At 37.8% G+C, this 22,239-nt stretch overlaps 1 protein-coding gene across 2 annotated transcripts in view; it reads left to right on the top strand.

The window, feature by feature from the left end:
• The window catches only part of CAST (calpastatin), a 100,362-nt gene that overhangs the window by 74,843 nt on the left and 3,280 nt on the right, over nucleotides 1-22,239 (top strand). For both annotated transcript variants that reach the window (XM_012721805.1, XM_012721806.1), the window contains exons 16-29: nucleotides 626-709; nucleotides 1,561-1,608; nucleotides 2,643-2,738; nucleotides 4,283-4,369; nucleotides 10,030-10,131; nucleotides 10,587-10,670; nucleotides 12,777-12,827; nucleotides 12,982-13,053; nucleotides 14,395-14,481; nucleotides 16,581-16,688; nucleotides 17,743-17,835; nucleotides 18,917-18,961; nucleotides 19,356-19,445; nucleotides 20,446-20,517. In XM_012721805.1, the coding sequence (XP_012577259.1) occupies nucleotides 626-709; nucleotides 1,561-1,608; nucleotides 2,643-2,738; nucleotides 4,283-4,369; nucleotides 10,030-10,131; nucleotides 10,587-10,670; nucleotides 12,777-12,827; nucleotides 12,982-13,053; nucleotides 14,395-14,481; nucleotides 16,581-16,688; nucleotides 17,743-17,835; nucleotides 18,917-18,961; nucleotides 19,356-19,445; nucleotides 20,446-20,517 (1,119 nt within the window). The remainder of the gene's footprint in view (nucleotides 1-625; nucleotides 710-1,560; nucleotides 1,609-2,642; nucleotides 2,739-4,282; nucleotides 4,370-10,029; nucleotides 10,132-10,586; nucleotides 10,671-12,776; nucleotides 12,828-12,981; nucleotides 13,054-14,394; nucleotides 14,482-16,580; nucleotides 16,689-17,742; nucleotides 17,836-18,916; nucleotides 18,962-19,355; nucleotides 19,446-20,445; nucleotides 20,518-22,239) is intronic.

Here is a 22,239-nt window from a genome sequence, read left to right as displayed (position 1 = left end):
CCTCCGGGGCAGGCAGGAATCGAACTCATGCGGAAGTGGCTTCAGATTCTCAGTGCTGTGCTTTAACCCGCTGCGCCACCAGGGAGGACCATAAGGTTTCCTTTTAAAAGAGGCAAAAGCAAGTATGCATTGATTGACCTAGTTGTATAATGGACAACTTCTCTATTGCTGAACTGTTTGACATTTATGAGAACTAGTTGTGTTAGTCCCCTCAGGGTAGTGCCCTTGCTGAGATGAAGGCTATTAAAATTGCAACTTACTGCAGTACTGTGCTTAACTGTCTTCTAGGTATATTTAATTTTTTTCCTCTGAGAGCCTAGTAAGTCAGTGACCCATGTAAGTTTTATTTGTGGCTCTATTTTAGAGCTGAGGCAACTGAACCAAAAAGATTGACTTGCTAGTGTCCGAGAGCTTTGGGAGGGAGTGGAGAAGGATGCCTGGTGTGTTGCTTCTTTCTGCATCCCTGACAGGCGCTCCCCAGACAACTGTGCTTTGTAGTTTATGAAGCTCTTCCAGATATTCGTATCTGGCTGGCTGTCCTTTGCAACTCCCAGGAAGTACATAAAGTGGTAGTTCTTATTTTACAGGTAGCATCCACATGTTTACATTTTTCCATTTTCTTCAGGCAAAATCCAAAGAAGAGAAACTAAAGAAGTGTGGTGAAGATGATGAAACCGTCCCGTTGGAGTACAGATTAAAAACAGTTACGGTATGTTTGAGTGTTGGTAGTCACAGTGCAAACTAACAACACACACCTCTTACTTTTGCAGGGTGTTTTGTTGAAACCCCTGAAATCTGTTCTCTGCTCTACTATTGCATCCCCTAAGGATGGTTTCCTAAATGGTGACTATGGTCCTTAAAATTTCCACAAATTCATGTACTTCAGTAAGAATTTTTTTTTGCTAACTGATAACTGGATAAAAGCACCATAGATCTTCTGAGTGGTGGATATAAATGTATAAATGTTTACCAGTGTCTTCTGTTACAGTGGATTTCTTGTTGGTTTTGATTTGAGATGAGGGTAATGATCTAATTCCTGTGACTATTATTGTAATTTATTGATACACATAAGCACATTGTGGAAAAATAGTTGTGATTCTTACATATGCTTTTCTATGGAAAGTTTCTCACTTTAGGGATATTTTAAATGGTGAAACCTCATATCCAAAATGAAATAGAACTATAGAAATGGTATATATCTCTTCCCTTTTGGGGTGAAGAATTGAGACTTATTTTTAAATCTTTCAATAATATAACTGTATCGTTCTTGCCAAGGAACTCTTCAAAAACTCCATTTCCCTGTCCAGTTGATGGAATTTTTCCTTGTTAACTTTTAAAGAAAAGTAAATGTATATTATAGTTGAAAACATTGTACTCAATTTTTACAGCTTAACTCTCCATTCTGATCACTTTATAAGATGTAAATCTGAAACACAAGTTCACTCATATATAAAAACAAAACACCTCTTCTCCTATCCTGAAACTCCCTAAAATAAACTTTATGGGGGAAAAAAAGCATGTCTTCTACTTTATTTTAAATGATTTCAATTTCATTTACAGGATAAAGATGGAAAACCACTATTGTCAGAACCTGAGGAGAAGTCTAAGGTTAGGTGGAAAATTTATTGATACTTAAAAGAAAAGTGTAAATTGTGATGATTTTGACAGATGATTTTACTGGGAGAAGTACATGTCAATGTGGATTTAGGATAGAAGAACTTCTGATAGCAACACTTAGCTCATACCTCTGATTTCATGTATTTGACTATCAGAAGCTTATTTTAAATGGTCCTTAAATTAAAGCACTTGATGTTTGATTCTCAGTCTGGCATCAACTACTTTCATGATTCTGTACTGCCTTAAGTTGGTTTCAACTAGCATAATTACCTACCATAATGCTATGCAACGACATTGACACTGGACACTTCTCTAGAAGCTTTTTTGTATGTTACCTTTTTTGAGTGTTCACTGAATCACTGAATGAGGAAAACCTTTACTATTCCCATTTTACAGATGAGGACAGTGAAGCACCGATGGGATAAATGTAAATAGCTCAAGGTTACAACTAGAAAAAAGCAAGATCAGAAATGAGAGCTCAGGCTGTCCATCTGAGATAGCATCTGAATCACTTGCCATTTGTTTATAGATTAATAACTATGATCAATCAGAATCTCTGTGTGCCCCAAACGAATGTCATTTTACCTGATGGAACTAGGAATAGCAGAACTTTACTGCCCAAATGCACAAAATCAGGAAAAGGAGTAGGTGGTCTGTTTTCTGACTTAAAGAAGTAGAACAAAAGATCATATAAGAAAGAAAATGTCTTACCCTCATTGGAAAGACCAGGAAATTTTATTTAAAGAAGAAACAAAAACCTCTTTTTATATTAACATGTCAGGAAGACTTGACTACATAAACTATTAATTTTTATTTTTTGGTATTTAGATATTAATTTTCCTTTGTTGCATGAACTTTATCTTACATTGATAAAACAAAAATATGCCTTGTATAAATTAATCTTGGGTTTTAGATCTTAAAATATGACCTAATATGTTAGTCAAAGAAAATAATCTATGAAAACTTTCTTTTCTTGACAAAGTATGATTTGTTACTTAATGATATGACTGTTCCTTTGTTTACAGCTCTTGAGTGAATCAGAACTCATTGATGAACTTTCAGAAGATTTTGATTCATCAAAACATAAAAAAAAGCAGCCTAAGCCAACTGAAAAAGCAAAAGTATGTTTTGAAAAATGTAGTTTTTTACTAACTTTAAAAAGTGAGCCCACAACTACTTTAGCAGGAAGCAGTTGACAGAAGGGCTCTTAGGCCACGTATTTTTCCATTCTGTTTTTGTTTTGCCTTTTCTGGATGTGCTTTCTTTTCTCAAGCTGAACCTGATATTCCTGCAACTTGACTCCTGTAATTATTCCTTTAGGAAAACACAGCCATGCCTTTTCTATTCCTGTTTCTGTAACTGACCTGGGTCGAGCCGTCCACACATCTCACCTCAGATGGCAATGCTTCTGTCCTTTGTCTCCTTCCGGTCCATTTTATGTCCCCCATCATTCTTCATTCTCAAGTTTGTTTACTGTCACATCGTTATTCTGCTCCAGCCCTCAGGAGCTTCTTGCTAAAGCCCTTGCTACTGTCTTCTGCCCTCATCTTCCTTTTCTACCAACATGTGCCCCGTGTCACTAAGCTGTGACAGTAAATGCACTCTGTTGCTTCTCTCATGTAGTCCTTCTGTCTGGAATAAACTTTTCTCCTAATTCTAGAGCCACTAAAATCTTAGTCACCCACTTAAGTCTGCTAAAATTTGACCTCCTTTACATCCTCCAATATTACCACCCTTCTAGTCCTTGCTGAGCAGAATATAGCCTGTCAAGGAGCTGCCACCCCTACCTAAGCACACTTGTTACAAACGGGGTTTGCACTGTGGTTCTTGTTCATCTCTAGCATTTTCCGTGGTATTAAGCAGATGGTACGTTTGTTGAGGAAGACATCATGCCCTAATTATGATCATTTCTGGAACAACTTGCAAAGTGAGATAAGATTCCATAAATGCCTAGATTAAAAGTAATTTGTTTGAAATTTTATTCTTATGACAAAACAAGATAGCACAGTAATATTCAGAAAGTACCATACATTAACATACCTGGAAGATTTGCTGGGCTTCCCCTTCAGAATTTTTGCTTTAGTCACTTGGAGTCAGAGTCCAGGAATTATGTCTTAACAAGCTCCTGGTAATGCTGAGATTGCTGGTTTAGGGACCACCCTTTGAGACTTCCTGGAGTCACCTTGCATTTGTATAGAGCCATTTACAAAGTGCTGTTAGATGTATAAAATGAGGTAGTTATATAAAATATATTTTGTAATGGGCATGTTATTGGCATGTATTCTGACAAGTAATGTAAATAGTACTGGTTGCCAGAATTTATTTTTGCTGTGTTCTCAGTTACTGTCAGAGCACTCACTGTTCTATCCCATTAACCCCCACATCAGTCCTTGAGATATAGGTGCTGTCATCTTACCAATGTGGAAACTGAGTTTCAGACAGATTAAATAACCCTCCTAAGATAAGAAGTAAAACCAAGTAGAAATAATAGTAGCAGAAGAGTTTTAAAGAGCCTTGAGTTACTTACTACTCAGCAACCCTTAGGTGCCTGAGGAAAATCATGCTCACGGCATATAATATAGCAGAGTATGTTATTGGTCCATTGTTTGGTCTTACTAACCAGATATTTCTAAAAGTTTTTCATCATACCTACTTCCTTCCACAGGCCACTGCCCCAACTCCTGTGGAAGAGGCTGTACCTCGGACCTCACTGTGTAGTGTACAGTCGGCACCCCCCAAGCCAGTGGTGACGGTGAGCCATCTCCTGGGTGGTGGGAAATGTCTTTGAGGGCAATGCACTTCCTGCTGTGCATTACGACCATATGTTTTATTCTGTCAAAAATAAAATCGTGTATAGATTTAGTATCTGTTCTTTAGGCTTCAAAGATAACGTTAGAAAATCAGGATAGATTTACAATTTCTGTTTTGCTTTAACCTTCTGGAATTCTCTCTAGTTCCTGAGCTACTGGGGATAACCATGCTTCTTCATCTCTAGCCTATTTGGAGTTTCACAAGTAGCCCATGTCAGTAAAAGGAGGATAGGTCAACTCAGTTCCTTTCTTTTGCTTATCTTCATTGCCTGTCTCTCTTTCTTCTATTTGGTGAAGTGTGATATTTAATACATTCAGTTTTTGTTTTCTTTTGAAATCAGTGGGTTTTGTTTGCATCAGCTACTAGAATCTTAGGGAATAATATCTGATGGAATTATGTTTCAACAGATGCAGTGGATCTGTGCTCTGAATAACTTAACTGTTCTAGATTCTTGGTGGTGTCTTCTCATTAGATGTTCTACTCTAAAGTCGTCTTTTTTTACATCATTCTTCATTTTGTGCATTTTTTAAATCTGTTGTAATCCCTGTAAATTTCCTTCCACCACTTCATCCATGTGCCATCACCATAGTCTTATGTGTTCTTTCCACACTGGTTTTGATCCCTTTCCCCTCTCCAACCCCATAAAATGTCTCTGATTTATAGTGGTTCATTGTTTTTCATTTTTACATTATTACAATTACTTCCCCCCCCCCCCGATCTCTTACACTGCTGCTATGTGTGGAACCATCTGGTATTTTTTTTCTTTTATGATTTATTTCACTAAGTATGATCCCTTCCAGCCTCATCCATGTTGCTGCAAAAGGCTCAAGTTTATCTTTTTGACTGCTGAGTAATATTCCATTGCATATATGTACCACATCTTCTCAATCCAGCCATCTACTTTTGGGCATTAGAGTTGATTCCATGTCTTTCCTATTGTAAATAGAGCAGCAATAAAGATGGGGGTGCAGGTGTCCTTTTGAATCAAAGTATTTGTCCTTTGGATAGATACCTAAGAGTGGGATTGCTGGGTCATGTGGAAGTTCCATTTTTAGCAGTTTGAGAAACCACCAAAGAGCTTTCCATAGTACCAGTTTGCATTCCCACCAGCAGTATAGGAAAGTTCCTTTTTCTCCACATCCTTGCCAACATTTGTTGTTGCTAGTTGTTTTAAGATGTGCCATTTCACTGGGCTGAGGTGGTATGTCATTGTGATTTTAATTTGCATCTCCCTCGTTACAAGTGATGTTGAACATTTTTTCATATGCCTGTTGGCCGTCTGCATTTCCTCTTTGGAGAAGTGTCTTTTTAGGTCTTCTGCCCATTTTTTGATGGGGTTGTTCATTTACTCCTAAAGCCTTTTCTAATCATCTCTATTATAGATGATGGAAGTGAAATTTTGAGCTGATCTTGAATGATTCTTTTGACCTTTCAGAGCTTCAGCTGATATCGGAGATCTGCCTCCTACACTCAGCTACTGTCAGGTTTAGTGTGGATATGACCAGATCTCAAGATTAGAGTACAACTTGATCATTCTCATATGTACTGAGCAATAAGAGCAGAGGGTGCATCGTTTCCCAGGGAGAACTAGGAGACTACTTCAGTTGGAGGCAGGATCACACTGAGGAGTGGAACTAGGACTGATTTCTGGCGACACCAGTGAGCCAAGGACAGGCCCGCAGAAAAATGAGAAGCCTCTGGTGTACTTGGGGTGTGTTAATGGGGTTGTTTGAGAAAGGAGCCCTCGAAGCAGTTATAGGCAGGTGTCTTGGAGGCCTCAAAGTGGCTGCTTCCTCCAGGGGAATCCCTTGCTGCCATATTCAGATCCCTTTCTGCCTTAACCAGGACTTCACCTTCTCCTTTTTTGAGACCTCAGTCATTATTTACACTGTGGGCATCAACATAGGTCAGCAGGTAAGGAAGAGAAGCTAGGAAAAGATGTGGAGAACAGAGTGGAATCAAAATAACAATAGCAGCATTCCAGGGCAGAATTCTTGTGGTCTAAATATGCTTCATTTACGTCTCCTGCCAGGTATGACTTCTGGGGCTTTAGAGGATTTAGTTTCTTTCCAACTTTACTCTGACAGTAGATTCAAGCAGTGGATTTTTAGTGGACAGCAAAAAAAAAAAAAAACTCTTGGCTTTTTATTCTCTGACCTCCTTTTCTGGGCCCCTTCTCCACAAGTCTGGTTGACACAGTTGTCTGGATTACCATCACTGAGGTTAGTTGGCATTTCTTGGGTTGTGACACTCTTGGAAGCCAGCAAGAGCCAGTGTGATAAAGGGCACAGGAGCCAAGAAAGGCTTGAGAGCTAGTAATAGCAAACAAAGAACGGAGGGAGAACATGTGTGAGTACAGTGTGTGATTCTTGATTATGTTTTTAAAAGTTTACTGAGGAAATCCAGAGATGTGGTTTCTGGATTTTTACAACAAATTCAGATTTGTTCTAAATTTAACTAAATAAAAGATTGAATCCTTAGCCCTATATCCTGAATCCTGGGTGTTTTCCTTTTTAAGATTGGTTTACATCACTCTATGTGTTCGGAGTTTATACTCACCTCTTCCACGTATATTACCACACTGTGACCACTGCCAAAACACCCTTAGTCCCCCACAGTCCATTGGGCCCCCACTCACCCCCTATGCTTCCCCCGTCCTGTCTGGTAGCCTCAGTACTGCAGTCAGATTTCAAATGTTTGTTGGGTTTCATTTTGTCTGTTTCTTTGCTTTGTTTCTTTATATTCCACATATGAATAAAATCAAATAGTGTTTTTTTCCCCTTTTGACCTATTTTGTTTAGCACTATCGCTTCCAGCTCACCTACGTCACAATGCACCTTTCATCTTTATTTGTTCACATGTACTGTTCCACCATGTGTATATACCACATCTTCGCTAGCCTGTCATCCCTCACTAAGCACCTAAGTTGTTACCATAAGTTGGCTATTATAAGTAGAGCTGCAGTGAATACAGGAATACATATCTTTTCAAATTTGTTTTTGATATTCTCTGGAAAGATACCTGAAAGAGGAGTTGCTGGATCATATATATGGTAAATCTGTTTTTAGTATTTTAGGAAATTTCTATACTGTTCTTCAAAACGGTTGCCCTAATTTACTCTCCCACCCACAGTGTAAGAGGGCTCCTTTTTCTCCACACCTTAGGCAACACTTGCTGTTTCTGGTCTTTTTTTTTTTTATCCTCACAGGAATAAGATGATAGCTCACTGTGGTTTGACTTGCACCTCCCTGATAATAAGTGAGGATGAGCATTTTTTCATGTTTTTGCTGGCCATCTGTACCTCTTCTCTGGAGAAATGTCTTTTGAGGTCTTCTGCCCAATTTTTGATTGGGTTATTTTCTTGGTGAATTGTATTAATTCTTTATAAGCTTTGGCTACCCATCTCATGTTAAATGTATGATGTGAAAACTTCTCCCTTGCAATAGAATGTATTTTCATTTTAATGATTTCTGTTGCTGTGCAAGAACATTTTAATTTGATACATTTCCTTTCATTTGATGTAATCCCTTTTATTTTTACTTTGTTTTCTTTGCCAGTGAAGTCAAATCTCCAAAGATATCACTGAAGCCAATAGCATGGAATAGTTTGCCTATACTATGTATTTTAATGGTATCAAGTCATACCACATGCAAGTCTTTAGTGTATTTTGAGTTAATTTTTGTGTGGGATGTGAGATGATGTTCTATTTTCATTCATTTGTGTGCAGCATATAATTTCCATGTTTATTGGGGAGACTGCTTTCTCTATGGTGTGCTCTTGGCTCCTGTGTCATATGTTAACTGCCCATAGAAGGTTGGGTTTTTCTGAACTCTCAATTCTATTTCATTGATCTGTGTGCCTAGTTTTATTCTAATATCATAGGTTTTTTTCTTACTGTAGCTTTTTAGGGTAGGAAAGACTAAGTATGATAGCACCATTTTCCCTCTTTTTGTCAGTGTTGTTCTTGGCTCTCTGGGCATCTTTGTAGATCCATACTGATTACATAACAATTGTTCTATTTACTTGAAGAATGCTGTAGCAATTTTGATAGGCATTGCACTGAATTTGTCTCTTACTTTGGGTTAGACAGTCATTTTTACAATGTTTATTCTTCAAATCCTTAAGTCCAAGGTGTTTTCCGATTAATTTATGTCCTCTATTTGTTTTAACAATGTCTTACATTTTGTTGTACACATTTTTCATCTCCCTTAAGTTTATCCTTAGGTACATTGTTGTGTGCTTTTTTTTTTTTTAATTCCAATTCTGATTCCATAGTTCTTAAGATTGCTGTTCTCCTAGGTTCCTAACTCTGTTACTCTTTCCTTTCAGCCAAAGGGCACAGGTTTGGGGAACAGTGGTTTCCAAAGGTTTTACAGCCAGACAGAAGGAGAAAACAAAGTGAGAGCAGGTTCCTGGGATCATTCAGCAGTTCAGATTGTTAGGGTAGGCTTGGGAAATGCACCAATGTCTTCACTTTAGATATAATACCAAGCAAGCAGTTTAGAGACATCAGGGAATTTTGTTGCTACCAAGAGTAAACTCTATGCCATGTCCAGCCACTAGATGGTGATAAATCACTTCCTGCTCAGTTTCCCTGTCCTCATTGTATCCTAGCACAGTATGGTGAGGCAGAAAACCACATTTCTGGCATGCTGGTCGAGTCGTATAATACAGACAATTTGACTCTAAAATTCCAATATATACTCAATGTGAGGTCACAGGCTTTTACCATAAGAATAAACTTTAAGACTTTTTAATTCAGGCGCTTTCTCCCTTTTGACAAACCAACAATAGGAAACTTAGTATCCATACATAGAAATAACAGTTCATATATGGCACTTAACACTTCTTATGTGTAATTCATTCTGTAGTCTGTTCTTTCATTTAAAAAGTTAGGCCTTGACCATGAACTACTAAATTGTTCGTGAGTGACTAAGTGATGGATGGTGATCGACGGTTTGGAAAAATTCAGATCTAGTTCTATCTTTTAGCCTAACCATAGCTTTTCCTTTACTTTCCTTTATGCTGTCATTTTGGACAGCCAGGCTACAGTCACTCACACAGGCCAATCAATCACAGGCAGCCTCCTGACTAGCAAAGCCAATTTGAGCAGTAGAAGCCTCAAGAAGAACCATTCTCAGGAGCTGCCGAATCTGCAGGGCAGAACAGACTGTTTCACAGTACACCAGGGAATATGTCCTCTTCAAGGCTTTTCTGAAAACCTTTACTGTGCCAGCTCCAGAACCATGCCCCTGCAGATCAACTCTTTATTTTTTCCTGGCTTTCAGCTTCTCTGGTTTATCTACTCCATTGCTTTTTTGATTTGAAACCAAAACACAGGGTTAGATCTACCTTGTAATTTTTCAGTGTGATCCTATAAGTTGCATATAGTTAACATTTCATATGAAAAACACTAATTTTTAATGTTTTCTAAACCATTTTTAAACATAGATTTCAACTGATAATTCAAATTATTAAATGATAATGTCTTTCTTATCTAGGCCTGAAGTAAGGCTATGCCCTTCTACAATGTTTGATACAGTTTCTTTTAAAAAGGAGTGATGAATCACCTACTTAATATGTCCACTGATGTGTTTTTAGAAGGGCATGGTGCCAGATGATGCTGTGGAAGCCTTGGCTGGTAGCCTGGGGAAGAGTGAAGCAGATCCAGATGATGGAAAGCCGATGAAAGATAAAATAAAGGTAAGGGCAGCTCAGAAACTTTTGGAAAGTAACTATCTTTGATTGCACTCTCAGGCCCAGTTCAGGTAGTCGCCTTCTTATATAGGCATTTTCCACAATATGAAACCAGCTGGCTTTCTCTTGTTAAGCCTCAGTGGGCACACATGCATAAACGCAGCAGTGAGTGATAGCAGGTTTATGTCTGAGTCTTAACCTTGTTCACCTGCTTCCCTTCCCACCTGCTGAGGACTCAGAAGTGGCAGCTGCCCCAAATCCCAAAACTGCCCAAGCCCAGCTGACTTCTGAGCCACTCAGCTGAACACACTGTGAAAGACCAAGTTGATAAAGGAAGGCCACACATACAGGCACATGTATGTTTTAACCTAGGGGTGATTTACTTGCACCAAATTTAGTTACTTGGACATGGGGAAAAGATGTATTACTAATGGAAATGGTATAATTTTTTTTTCCCCCAGGAAAAAGCCAAAGTAGAAGATCGTGAAAAGCTTGGAGAAAAAGAAGAAACAATTCCTCCTGATTATAGATTAGAAGAGATGAAGGTAACCAAGCTGTAATCTTTCTTTTTCTGTTACTTTAATTCATATTCTCTGAATTCCATGAACATAAAGAAGGGACAGAGATAGACCTGGTATGTAAAGATCTTGTTTCCTAATATTCTAAACATCAGATGGTATTATCCCACCAAAATACTGTTAGAACACTAGCTATGAAGCTAAAATATTCCTAAGTAGCTAGTCAGTCTTAAGGGAGAGAAATCTAATCTCTAATACCCCCCACCCCAACCAACCTAATATATGGTTTGTTACAGTGCCAGTAATTGAAAAAATTTATTTAGAAGACTTTTTATGACTAGGAAAACAAAACTGAGGGAAAATAACTTCTTTAAGGAACACTTTGCAATATCTAGATAAAAACAAGATGGTTTTTTCAACTTGAGTAAAGTTGACCCATATCCGTTATTTTTAACACAGAAAAACAATACAGGGAGACCTGCTACGAACCTTGTAGGCTACATGCAGTCACTGGAGTGAGCTGATATGTGGACAGTGGAACAATGTCAGTCATCTTCGTAGCATGTTACTACCTAAGAAAATATTTGACCAAACTGCACTAACCTTTCAGGAAAATCAAGTTCATATTGTCCTTACCCAGCCATATGCACTAGTCCATTTATTTGGCAAAGACAGAAACTATACTGAGCTCTTCCTAAGTATAATTCTGGAGATCTTTACTCTGCTTCCTTTCTGCATCATCATACAGTTGAAACCATGGCATCTCTGTTAATTTGGGCTTGTTTATATGCTGCTCTGCAGTGCTAGAGAGCTGCTTAGGAGGCCGTGTTCTGTAACTACTGACACCCTCCACCCTGCCCCACCCCCACATGGTAAAGGCTGATCAGCTGCAGTTAACTTCATAAGAGGAGGGCAGCTGCTTTCTCCCCACTTGTCCTGAAGTTGAGCAGCAGTTTTTAACAAAGCAGTTGATTAGCTTTTCTTGACTGCTTTATTCTGTAGTATCTTTAGCAGCCTCTGAACTTGTTGACCTCACAGGTTATTACCAATTGCTTTATAACATTTGCAGATACAGCTTAATCTCTTGTTAAAATCCTGTATTGTTATGCATCAGGTATGCTGGTATCAGGCCTCTGCAGTGAGATCCAGCTTTCTGATGCTAGACTGCAAATTTCCCTTCCAGAAAAGATAGGAGCCTGTTTTGACTTGGGGTGTGGAGCAGAAGTTTCCACCGGTCCCGTGTGTCACAGGGAAATTTACTGCCTTTGCAGCTAAGAGGTGGTAGAGAAAAAAGTCCACGTTCTTCAGAACCCTCAGAAGAAATGGAGAAGGGACTAAAGTTGATGTGAGTCTAGAAAGGGCCAGGAGATACTATAAACCATCACACCTCCTTGCATTTTAAATAATTGAACACCTTAATCAGTTTCTTGGGAAAATTATACTGATAGCCATGGAATTATTTTTATGTTCATAAATTGGCTTCACAATGTATAAATCCTATTTTTACTATTTACTAAAGTCTCAAATGCTTTTCTGACTTTCGTCCTAACACTGAGAAGTGGCACATAGAACCATTTGAAGCTTGGTGACCTCTGGGCCACAAGCTTCCCAGGAGCTGCCTAGAGTGGACTCCTTGAGGGCAGGGACTTTTGTGAGTCTTAGCTGCTGTGGTTTTCCCAAGGCTTTGTATCAGCGTGATGTGGAATCAAGGCACAATGTTCAGGTGCATGGTTGATAGGCTAGTTAGCTTTTCCAGGCATATTTGAAATTTTAGCTAAGTGGATCCTGCTCATCCCTGTACCCCAATGTCTGCCTATAGCACCATATGGCACACACAGAACTATTGGCATGCTGATCTCCTGCACTAGTTGGTGGGCTTCTGAGTGAAGTCACAAGCCATGTGGAATCCATCTTGCCATCCCTGAGCTTGGGGAATGTCTGCTAAATTTGAGCTGTTTGTTGACATGAGCTAATTAGAGCATATTCTCCTGTGAGAGAATCTGCTTCCTGAAATGATGAATCTAATTTATAATGTACAACAACATCACCTATAATCTGTCAACCCCTTAAAAGAGGTTCACCCTTAAGGTCAATGGGATATAATTCAATGTAATGTTTTTCTTCCACGGATAGGATAAAGATGGAAAACCACTCCAGCCCCCAAAGCCCGAAGAAGTGCTTCCAGTAAGTACTGTTTCTCTGAATCTGTCTTCTCATTGGGCTCTCCCTGTTAATTCAGGGAGGGTGGGGCTTTCTACTTAATTTGCTGATCAGCATGTAAACACTGATATGTTGAAGTTGAGGTTGTTCTTGTTGATACGTTTCTTGGTTCTTGCAGCCCATGAATGACGACCTCCTCCTCGATGCTTTGTCTAAAGACTTCACCAGCCCTACACAAATGTCACCTCTTGTAAGTTAGAAGTACCTGGTTTTCTTTTCTTAATTTCAGAGTGGCAGAAATAAATGGAAATTTAGAATCTCAGAGCCTGACTCAGGAACTGAGGAAACAGTTATAACCATTAAAAATGTACTGCTTTATGAAATACTGTTTTTAATAAAGTTTCTAGTGCTGCAACTGATTGATCTAATGAGCATGTCCTTTATCAAGTCCATCTGTGAAAAGAGAACATTGAGTTTATCCCAATTACTTCAGATAGCTTTACCAGTAGATAAGTATATATTTATCTTGTTCAAAATATATTTCAAATTTTATATACATATTTTAAATAAACAAATGTTTATATGTTAAACATATACATAAACAAATGTTTATATGTTAAAGAAATAAACAAATGTTTATATGTTAAAGTATATTTAATTTCAGCAAATAATATTAATAGCTAGAGCTATTTTCCTTCAAATCAGAAAATATAAAAAGTTGATTGTATTGACATTTCTGCTTGATGATGTGTGGAGCAATAATTAACAACCATGGAAAAGAAATGACAGTCTAGTTGTAGATAATACATTTGTAGATAATATTATATATGCTATTTATATTAATAAATTAGGAGATATAACTCTAATATGACATGTAAGACCTATGTAAAGAAACTTGCGATAGAAGGAATGAACAGAAAAATAAAAGCACAAAGAAATTAAAATATATCTTAAGTTTTATTAAATGTCTTATAAGAATGATAATTCTCTCCAACCCTTTTATTTTACTTACTAAAATTGCAAGAAGGTATGGATAACTCAATAAAATTCTCCTAAAATATATTTGAAATACTAATGCGTAAAGTACAAAAATAATACTGAAAAGCATTTCAAAAGAAAAAAGGCTTTTCAGTATTTTAGGGGGAAGACAGACTAGCCAAATAAGACACCAAGGTTTATTTTACAATAATGGTAAAAACAACTAACTGATTCAGAAAGCAAAGCCATAGGGAGGAGGGAGGAGTGAGGGGAATCAAGATGTGAACACAAATGATAAATTTGCACATTTTTATAGAGACAAGAATTTCTAGCAACTTTTGAGAGGGCCATTTGGCAGAATATAGCTAATACTATAATAAAGCAGTTCAGGAACTTAGAGCAACTAATTATATAAAAGCTGAAAACTACAAACAATTGAAGGTACAATAAGAAATGTATAAACAAAGCTTGGATCTCTTAAGTCATTAGATTAATGTACTGTCCACCTCTTGGAACTAGAGACTAAATAATTGTAAATCTGTATTTCAAGTTGTATTAAGAAATGTTGTTTATATATAACAAATCATAAAAAACTCATTTGTTTTTGAAAAAGGAAGTTAAAAATATTGATGTCTCTGCTGTCTCTGAAGTGCTTTCCAAAACTCCAGCTCCCACCACGCACTCTGCAGGAGCGCCCCGGGTAAGCAATATCTTGTATTTGTAACAGCAACAATAGCAGAAAATTAGGGTACCTGCTTAGTTGAAGTGAAAATGAACCAAATTGTTAGGAAGATCAGACACCTTCTTTTTTAAGAGAGTCGTGATTAGTGATTTAAGGAGATGATAGAGAATATCCAAAATGATTAAATGAAAAAATGTGGAAATATTTTCACCACAGTTGTTTATTAGAATTGAAAATACAGTGCAAATGAATATATTTGCATTATAATAGCTGGAAAAAATTTAGCCTTCCTGATTTTCTTCTTTATATTTTTCCTGACACATCTGTAAGTAATACCCATTATTTAATCTCAAGTTTATTTTATGAAATTCCCCAGTGTTTGAGCTTCACCCTCTAGAATTCACAAACCTACTTTGGAATAGTTATTATTTTTGTCTCATTCATACAATAAAAATTTGTTATTTTCATACTAGCAGTAGAAAAAAAACACTAGCATCAATATTGTTTTAGTTATTCACATGTTCTGAGGCAGGATTTTAGGATCAAAGCTTTTCCAGATTTCCTTGATTAATCTTCTGTGCATTATGCACAGAATTATACATTATCGAGGAGACCAAAAGATAAAGAGATTGCCCTAAACCACATAACCAGTCTTACTTGGGTTGAAAAAAAAATGCTTCATTGCTAGATGGAGATAAAGTAGCTTTGGTGAAGTCCACTCTGCTTCCTTTCCTTTTGATGTAGCATCAAAGCTGATTTAGTGCTGTACTCTTGAGATCCTAAATGAATTTTTAACCTACTGGGTCAGCCTGAGGATCCTCTGAAAATATCCAGAGGCACAAATGACAAAACCCAGGCCGGAAAATGGGTAGCTGCACCATTAGCAGCTATAATCCTGAGTGCTAATGAAGCACTTAAAATGAGTAAAATGCGTGTGTGTGTGTGCACCCCTACAATGGTGGCATTCCTGTGCAACAGAAAGGAGACAGCATTCATAACTCAGGCTGAAGTTTGACTTAAACAAGGATGTTGAAATATTAAAAGAATTTATTTTTTTGCAATATAAGATTTCTCCCCTGAAGAATGGTCACCATAGTTCTCCCACCACCAGAGTGCCCACAGTCCTTCTCCACTCCACGTGGCACTCCTCGTGTTCTCGGCTCTCCCCCTCCTGGGTGTTTCAGATCTATGGTTTGTTTTCAAGGGTCAATCTTATAGTTCATCTTTGTCTGGTCCTTTGTTTGGTTCCTCTAGAGTCCACATGTAAGTGAATCACCCAGTATTTATCTTCCTCCTGCTCTTAGATTAGTCCATCCCAGTTCCACTTATGTTGCCACAAATGGCATGAGTTTATCTGTTTTTTCTTTTTACCACAGAGTAGTATTCCATTGTATATATATACCACATCTTCTTGATCATCATCTATTTTGGTGCATTTAAGTTGTTATCATATCTTGGCTACTGTAAATTGTGCTGCAGTAAACATAGGAGTGCAGGTTTCCTTTCGAATTCGTGTTTTTATGTTCATTGGACAGATACCTAGCAGTGGAATTGCTGGGCTATACCTCATTCAATTCTTAACCTTGATCAGATGTTCTGCTCTGAAACTCTTAAGACATGAACAGTTTGCCTCTCACAAGTATGTTTTAGTATGATGCCTTTCCCCCATCGCTTTCCTTTATGGTTTTAGTTAATATTTTATTTGAAGCTGTCACTAAAACCTAGAATTAAAACTTTATTTCAGTGAATACATTTGAGGATCAAAGAATGAACTAATAAGCAAATCAATTCATCCCCATTTCATAGTGGTGGTGTAGACACTGAAAGTATCTTAAGACTCATTTTCTAACCAATGAGGTCAGGAACTCCACCTTTCTAGGAGGGCCTGTTTTCCTAGAAGATGAAACCATGTGGTGGGGTTGGAGGTATGGGGTTGACAGCACAGCGCTGGGTGTGGGAAAGTCCTGGACAAGACTACAGGCGGTGGTGCGTTCCATGCACCCTGCCCAGCTCCCTAGTGAAAACCCCATAAGCTATGGAAGTCTTAGTGTTATGCTCACACTCCAAAAAGTGCTGTCATTGGACAGACCAGTAATTAATTTAAGTTTACATTTTAGCCAAGTAACAGCAAAGCTCTCGACGATGCCTTGGATCAACTTTCTGACAGCCTAGGCCAAAGGCAGCCTGATCCAGATGACAACAAACCAATGGAGGATAAGGTCAAGGTAAAATACAACAAAAAGACTGATGTTCTTGTAGCAGTCCTTCCTCAAAAATAAGGAGAAGCTCTTTGGAGTTAGTAAATACTTGGTTAACTTAATTCTTTTTTCTTCTTTCCTACGCTGCAGTCTGTTGTATTTTATCTCCTCAGTGAGATTAAATACTGAATCTTGTACAGATTCAGCAAAGGTCCTGTTTGTGAAGCCAGATTTTGTTATGGTGCAAGAACATAGCTCTGCTTTGTTAACTTCCATTTCCCATGTTATCTTTTTTTGGATTTATTTGATATTAAAGACATCAGATGTATGAAAAACACATGCCTCTTTTAGGCTCAATAGTAGTGGCCAAGGTCACCTAATTGGAACAAGTCTTCCCAGTAGCCTTATCTGCTATCATAATCAAATCTGTGTACAAACTACTAAATGAAAGAGCACTGGACCAGGAGTTCAACACCATGCAGAGGTGTGTCTGCAAACTGTTGACACACCACATTTAATATAACATGTGTAAGTATTTACTCAGACTTAACAATGTACTTAAGAATCTGTTTAGCTTGGAACCAGAAAGTAACCAGCCACATTCATATCCAGAAGACAGGACATTTCAAAGAATCCTTAATATTGACCCTATCATGTTCTTAGGTTAAGATCACATCAATATTCCTGTGTTTGAAAAATAGAATTCTAATGATGCTGAACAATCAAATCTGTCACTAGATTTATGCCCCACGGAGGCTGAGGTGTGTGGAGATAGGCACTGATCATTTGACAGTCCGTTCATCCCTCACAGGTGGTTTGAGGATAAACATTTAGTCATCTATTTCAATTTAAGATATAGGTAGAAACGTCACTAATGTGGATTAACAGAGAAGCTCATGGACTTAAACTGTTTTCATCACTGTGTCCACTGCAGTCATTTCATCTATCTGTGGCTTATAAAAACAGGTTATCTATGTATTGCTTCAGAATAGTTTGATAAATGAAAAATGCTGCATCTTAAAATGTATTCTCCAAAAGAAGGAAGAAATGAATAGTAATTATGCTTGTTTGATGTTTATAGGAAAGAACTAAAGCTGAACATAGAGACAAGCTGGGAGAGAGAGATGACACTATCCCCCCTGAATACAGACACCTCTTGGATAATGATGATGAGGTAACTGATGCACATGTCGGGATTGGACTAATATACAAAGCTTTTGAAAGATAGACCTCACTTGAACATGATAGAAGGTGCATTTTAACAATTACATAAAAATGTAATGTGATAAATGTTTTAGTATCTCCAAAGAGCAGGCTGTTAAGAATTCTGTTTAATATTTGTGCCAATATCATGTTGTTTGCCACACTGGACACTGGTGTAAATAGTCCAATAATATTCAGCCAGTCATGTTTCAGGTGTGCACGCCAATTCTCCTTGCTGGGGGGTGGGGGAAGGAGGGGGCTGGTAAAATGATTTATGTAATCCTGCAAGCAGAAAGAGGGAACTAGTATTAAAATTAATAGGGGCAAGTAGATGTGGCAACTCCAGAACGTAAGGTCTCCATTTCTAACATCCATCTCTTAACTTCAGCACACTTGAGTGAAGACAAGCAAAACCATATTTCCAATCACAAGGTCTATCTCCTTATGCAAATATATGCTGGAGTAGTCCGCGGCCTTCTGTCTCTGATAGGGAAACCAAGGCTAGGTCAATCTGGCCTAAACCCCACCCCTTCCTACCTGACTCCTGTTGCAAATCAATTAGATGAAAAATAATCCTTTCTAGGCCTACTTATCAAGTAATAAGAAAGCCCAAATTACATATTCTTTTTCTCTACTGATTTATTGGTAGCTTTGATGACTCGCTGGTCTAAAGAGCTTCCTTGATCTCTATTATAGGAATTACTTGTTTTGTTCAGTATTCCTCAAATAGCAATTCTGCATCCTGCTAAAATCATCCTTGCCTTGATAGCACTACCAACCCCTTCTGTATTCTTATTCTTTGGGAAATATTTTTTAATGCCCTTTAGACAAGAACATAATCCCTTCTGTAAATCCTTTGCACCTGGAGTCTTTCCATATAGTTAGACTGAGAAACAAGGTACGTTGTGTTCATGTATGTTTCCTTCTAGGACCAGATTTTCTTGCATTTCCCCTAGACTTTTGAAATAGTTTGTAGTGAGTCCCAAATTGTTAAGTTTATAAATTCCAACAAAACTTAAGTGTTTACTCAGTAGTCTGCCTTGTTTTTACAGAACAAACCAGTGAAGCCACCTACAAAGAAACCCCAGGCATCAAAGGTAAATACTGTAACGCAGCTAAATTTTTTAATGGAAACATTCTAACTTTATTTTGTATTTTAAAAAAATTCAAATTTCATTGAATGCCCACCCTGCACATGGTAATGCTAGGTATGTGTGTATAGTGGTGTATTGTTTCTCTCATTTAGTCCTCACAAGTTAGTAGGCAGTTCCATTTTAAAGTTGGGAACTCAAGGCTCAGAATAGCAGGAAACTTGTGTAAAAGAGAAGACAAAAGAGCTGTGAGGATTTTCATATTTAACTCTTATATTAAGGGGGGAAAAAAATCTGCAAGTTCTTAGACACAGACACACACACGTCCCATTTAAAGCGATGTGGGAAAATGTCTCAGCATTTCTGACTCTTCACTGAGGGTAGTTTCTGTTAATCTTAGAAATCTGAAGATAACCAAGATGCCATAGACAGTCTTTCGGGAGATTTTGACAGCTGTCCAACTACAGAATCCTCAGAGCAAACAGCAAAGGTATTGTGTTTTTTCACATTGACTTTGAATGTGCATATGCATTGACAAAACATTACTGTGCCCTAAAGATGAAAACAGAAAAAATAATTCCACTTCCTCCACAAACTTTAGTCTGGTCCTTTTTTTGTTACATAGATGTACTTAATTCATATAGTATGTTGACATTATCTCATAAACATTCTCCACGTTGCTTTATCTCCACACTACTGTACCTGTACCACATCAATGCTGTCTCAGCTCCTTTAAAATGAAAACAGACGGGGCCCTGTGCTCTCTGCTCTTTCGGCAGTCCCGCAGGGCCTGTTGTTCAAGCATCATCTCCTGCATCAAAACCTCTTTTATGACCTCTCCCTTCCCAGGCTACTTTCAGGTCTCTCCCACACATCCTGCCCTCAGGTAACCTGTGTATCCCACCACTCTGCTATGCACTTTCATACAGCAGCCCTGTGTGTGCTCCCTCTGCCCAGCGTTAGCAATAGGAGGTGCTCAACATGTGATTAAAAGTGAAAGTGTTTCATTGACTAAGTGTATGGCATTTGTAAACCATGTACTCTTTGAAAATCACTTAGGAGAATGAGTGTGCTTTAGAAGAATTAACGCTGCAAATCTATTTGCTATTGTTTTGGCTTATGAAGTGTTTTCGCTTCTTTGATTTGGGGTTTTTCTTTTTGGTTGTTTTATTTTTTCCTTCTTGGAAATTTGTAAATAGTGCCCTCTTGGTTAACAGGCTTCATTTTTCTATGTGATCTGCCTTCTGTGGTGGTTTCTGTTCTATTTCTCTGCCTTAGCACTTAAAACAGTGCTAGTCTTGTTCTCTGGGCACAGAGAACACTTCTGATACTTATGTTTAAATGAACAACATAAGGATCTGTGTAAATCAGGAGTGTGACCCATGTATTTCTCCTACCTTAAACATTACAACATACATTTACTACTGTTCAAAAGTCATGACTAAAACAACGATGGATTAATATCAATATCCTCAATTCCTTTGCTTTAGGAGAAAGATAAGAAGAACGTTTCCAGTTCCAGAGTTCCCAAGAATGGGGGTAAAGCAAAGAACTCGGCAAAGGTAAACAGCAGTATATATACCACAAACTAATTTAGCAATTACATATAACTGTTTCATTTAGTTTTGATTAGGAAATGTTATTTTAAGTAGACTCCAAAGCACATCTTGCTAAAGAAATTATCTTTAAGTAATGGATACTTTAGAAAACTAAACTTCGGTATACATTTCCAAGTTGAGAATGCCACATAAAATGATAGAATGGACACTTCATAATTTTTACAAATGTGTTCAAGTTCTTCTACTACTTTAAAGGAGTCCTCAGGTTTATAATCCTTTTATGCAGTTTCCTTCTACCCCTTTACCTCCTTTAAAAATCTAAAATTCCCTACTGCACATTCCTATTTGGATAATACAGTAGAGTTTCATATACTGTAGTTCACCTCTAAACTGCCACTTTTCCATTAAGAAAAAAAGTAAACAATTTGATAAGCTATTCATAAGAGCCATAGCAAACATACTAAAATCAGGGATGTGTGTGACAAAACTAGCAAACGTGATATAAATAAATTTTAGAACATGGTAGTATAGAATCAGGAGAGATTTTAGTTGTGTGATCTAATATAATATCCCTCCATCGGAAAGCAGCGCACTTCCTGTGAAACCTTTTGTAAGCTGAGATGGCAAAAGGTAAGGAAGCAATTACCATTAACTTGGAACACTTTTTGAGCCTTCCCAGGTTCCAAAAATAACCTTCTAAATAAGGTATAAAACCTAAAATAACACTCAGATAGTAAAAGCAGGAATTGCATGATCCGTACACAGCGCGTATAACCTGGCTCAGGCTGGCGCTCCAGCCGTGGGCTCAGCATGCAACACTACCTCCGATGGCTGCTCCAGAACAGCTGAAATGCTGCTTTCTCTTCTTGCCTTTTGTAATAAGTGAAAACCCTCTTCAGGTCTCTTTTGGTTACCAAGAACAGGTACTAATGTAGTTCTCTCATGAAGTAAAGAGGTAGAAAGGGATCTTTGAAAAAATTGGGTGTTATCCAGTAGACACTTGGGAGGGAAGATTGTTTAATACAGTATATTTCCTATTGTTCTAGAAGGTTGAACTGAGTATAAGTTGGGTGTTATTGAAGCATAACAGTTGGGAATTTCCTATGAAAATTACTCAATGTGGTTAGGAATGGAAGTTCAATGAGACAGCTTCTAGGTTCCTTCCAGTTCCACTAATCTATGAGCCATAGTTATTACTACGATCCCCTGAATACAATGAAAAAAGGTGAAGCTTTAGAAACATTATACCTAATCAAAACCCAAATTAGAAGTTTCAAGATGAGTTCACCCTGTCACGCAGACACACTGAGTCAATATAGAGCAATTTCCTCTAAAAAGATGTAGCAACAATCTCCCCCTAAACATTACTCCCAGCTCAGCAACCCAGATAGTAGGAGACGCCATACCTGGAGCTTCTTCCTGATAACTGAAGGATTTGAACCGACATTGAGCACCCCAAATTGAGATCAAACCTATTAAATTTTACAAATTATTTTTAGAAGGAATGTACCTTGACATGATAAAGGCCATCTGTGATATAACATCTTACTCATTGGTGAAAAGCTGAAAGTTTTTCATCTAGGATCAGGATGAGACATGGATGCCACTACAGTTTTAGTCATCATAGTGTTAGACATCATAGTCAGAGCAATTATTGTTGAATAATTCTAATGTATACTTGCCAAAGCAATCTCTGAAGTCCATGTAGTTCCAGTGAAGGTAAAG

Source organism: Condylura cristata, unplaced genomic scaffold (genome assembly GCF_000260355.1).
Source record: "Condylura cristata isolate star-nosed mole 26May11 unplaced genomic scaffold, ConCri1.0 scaffold00007, whole genome shotgun sequence".
In the NCBI taxonomy this organism is placed as follows: Eukaryota; Metazoa; Chordata; class Mammalia; order Eulipotyphla; family Talpidae; genus Condylura; species Condylura cristata.
Note: the sequence above shows the minus strand (reverse complement) of the source record. Positions and strands in the feature narration are given on the sequence as shown.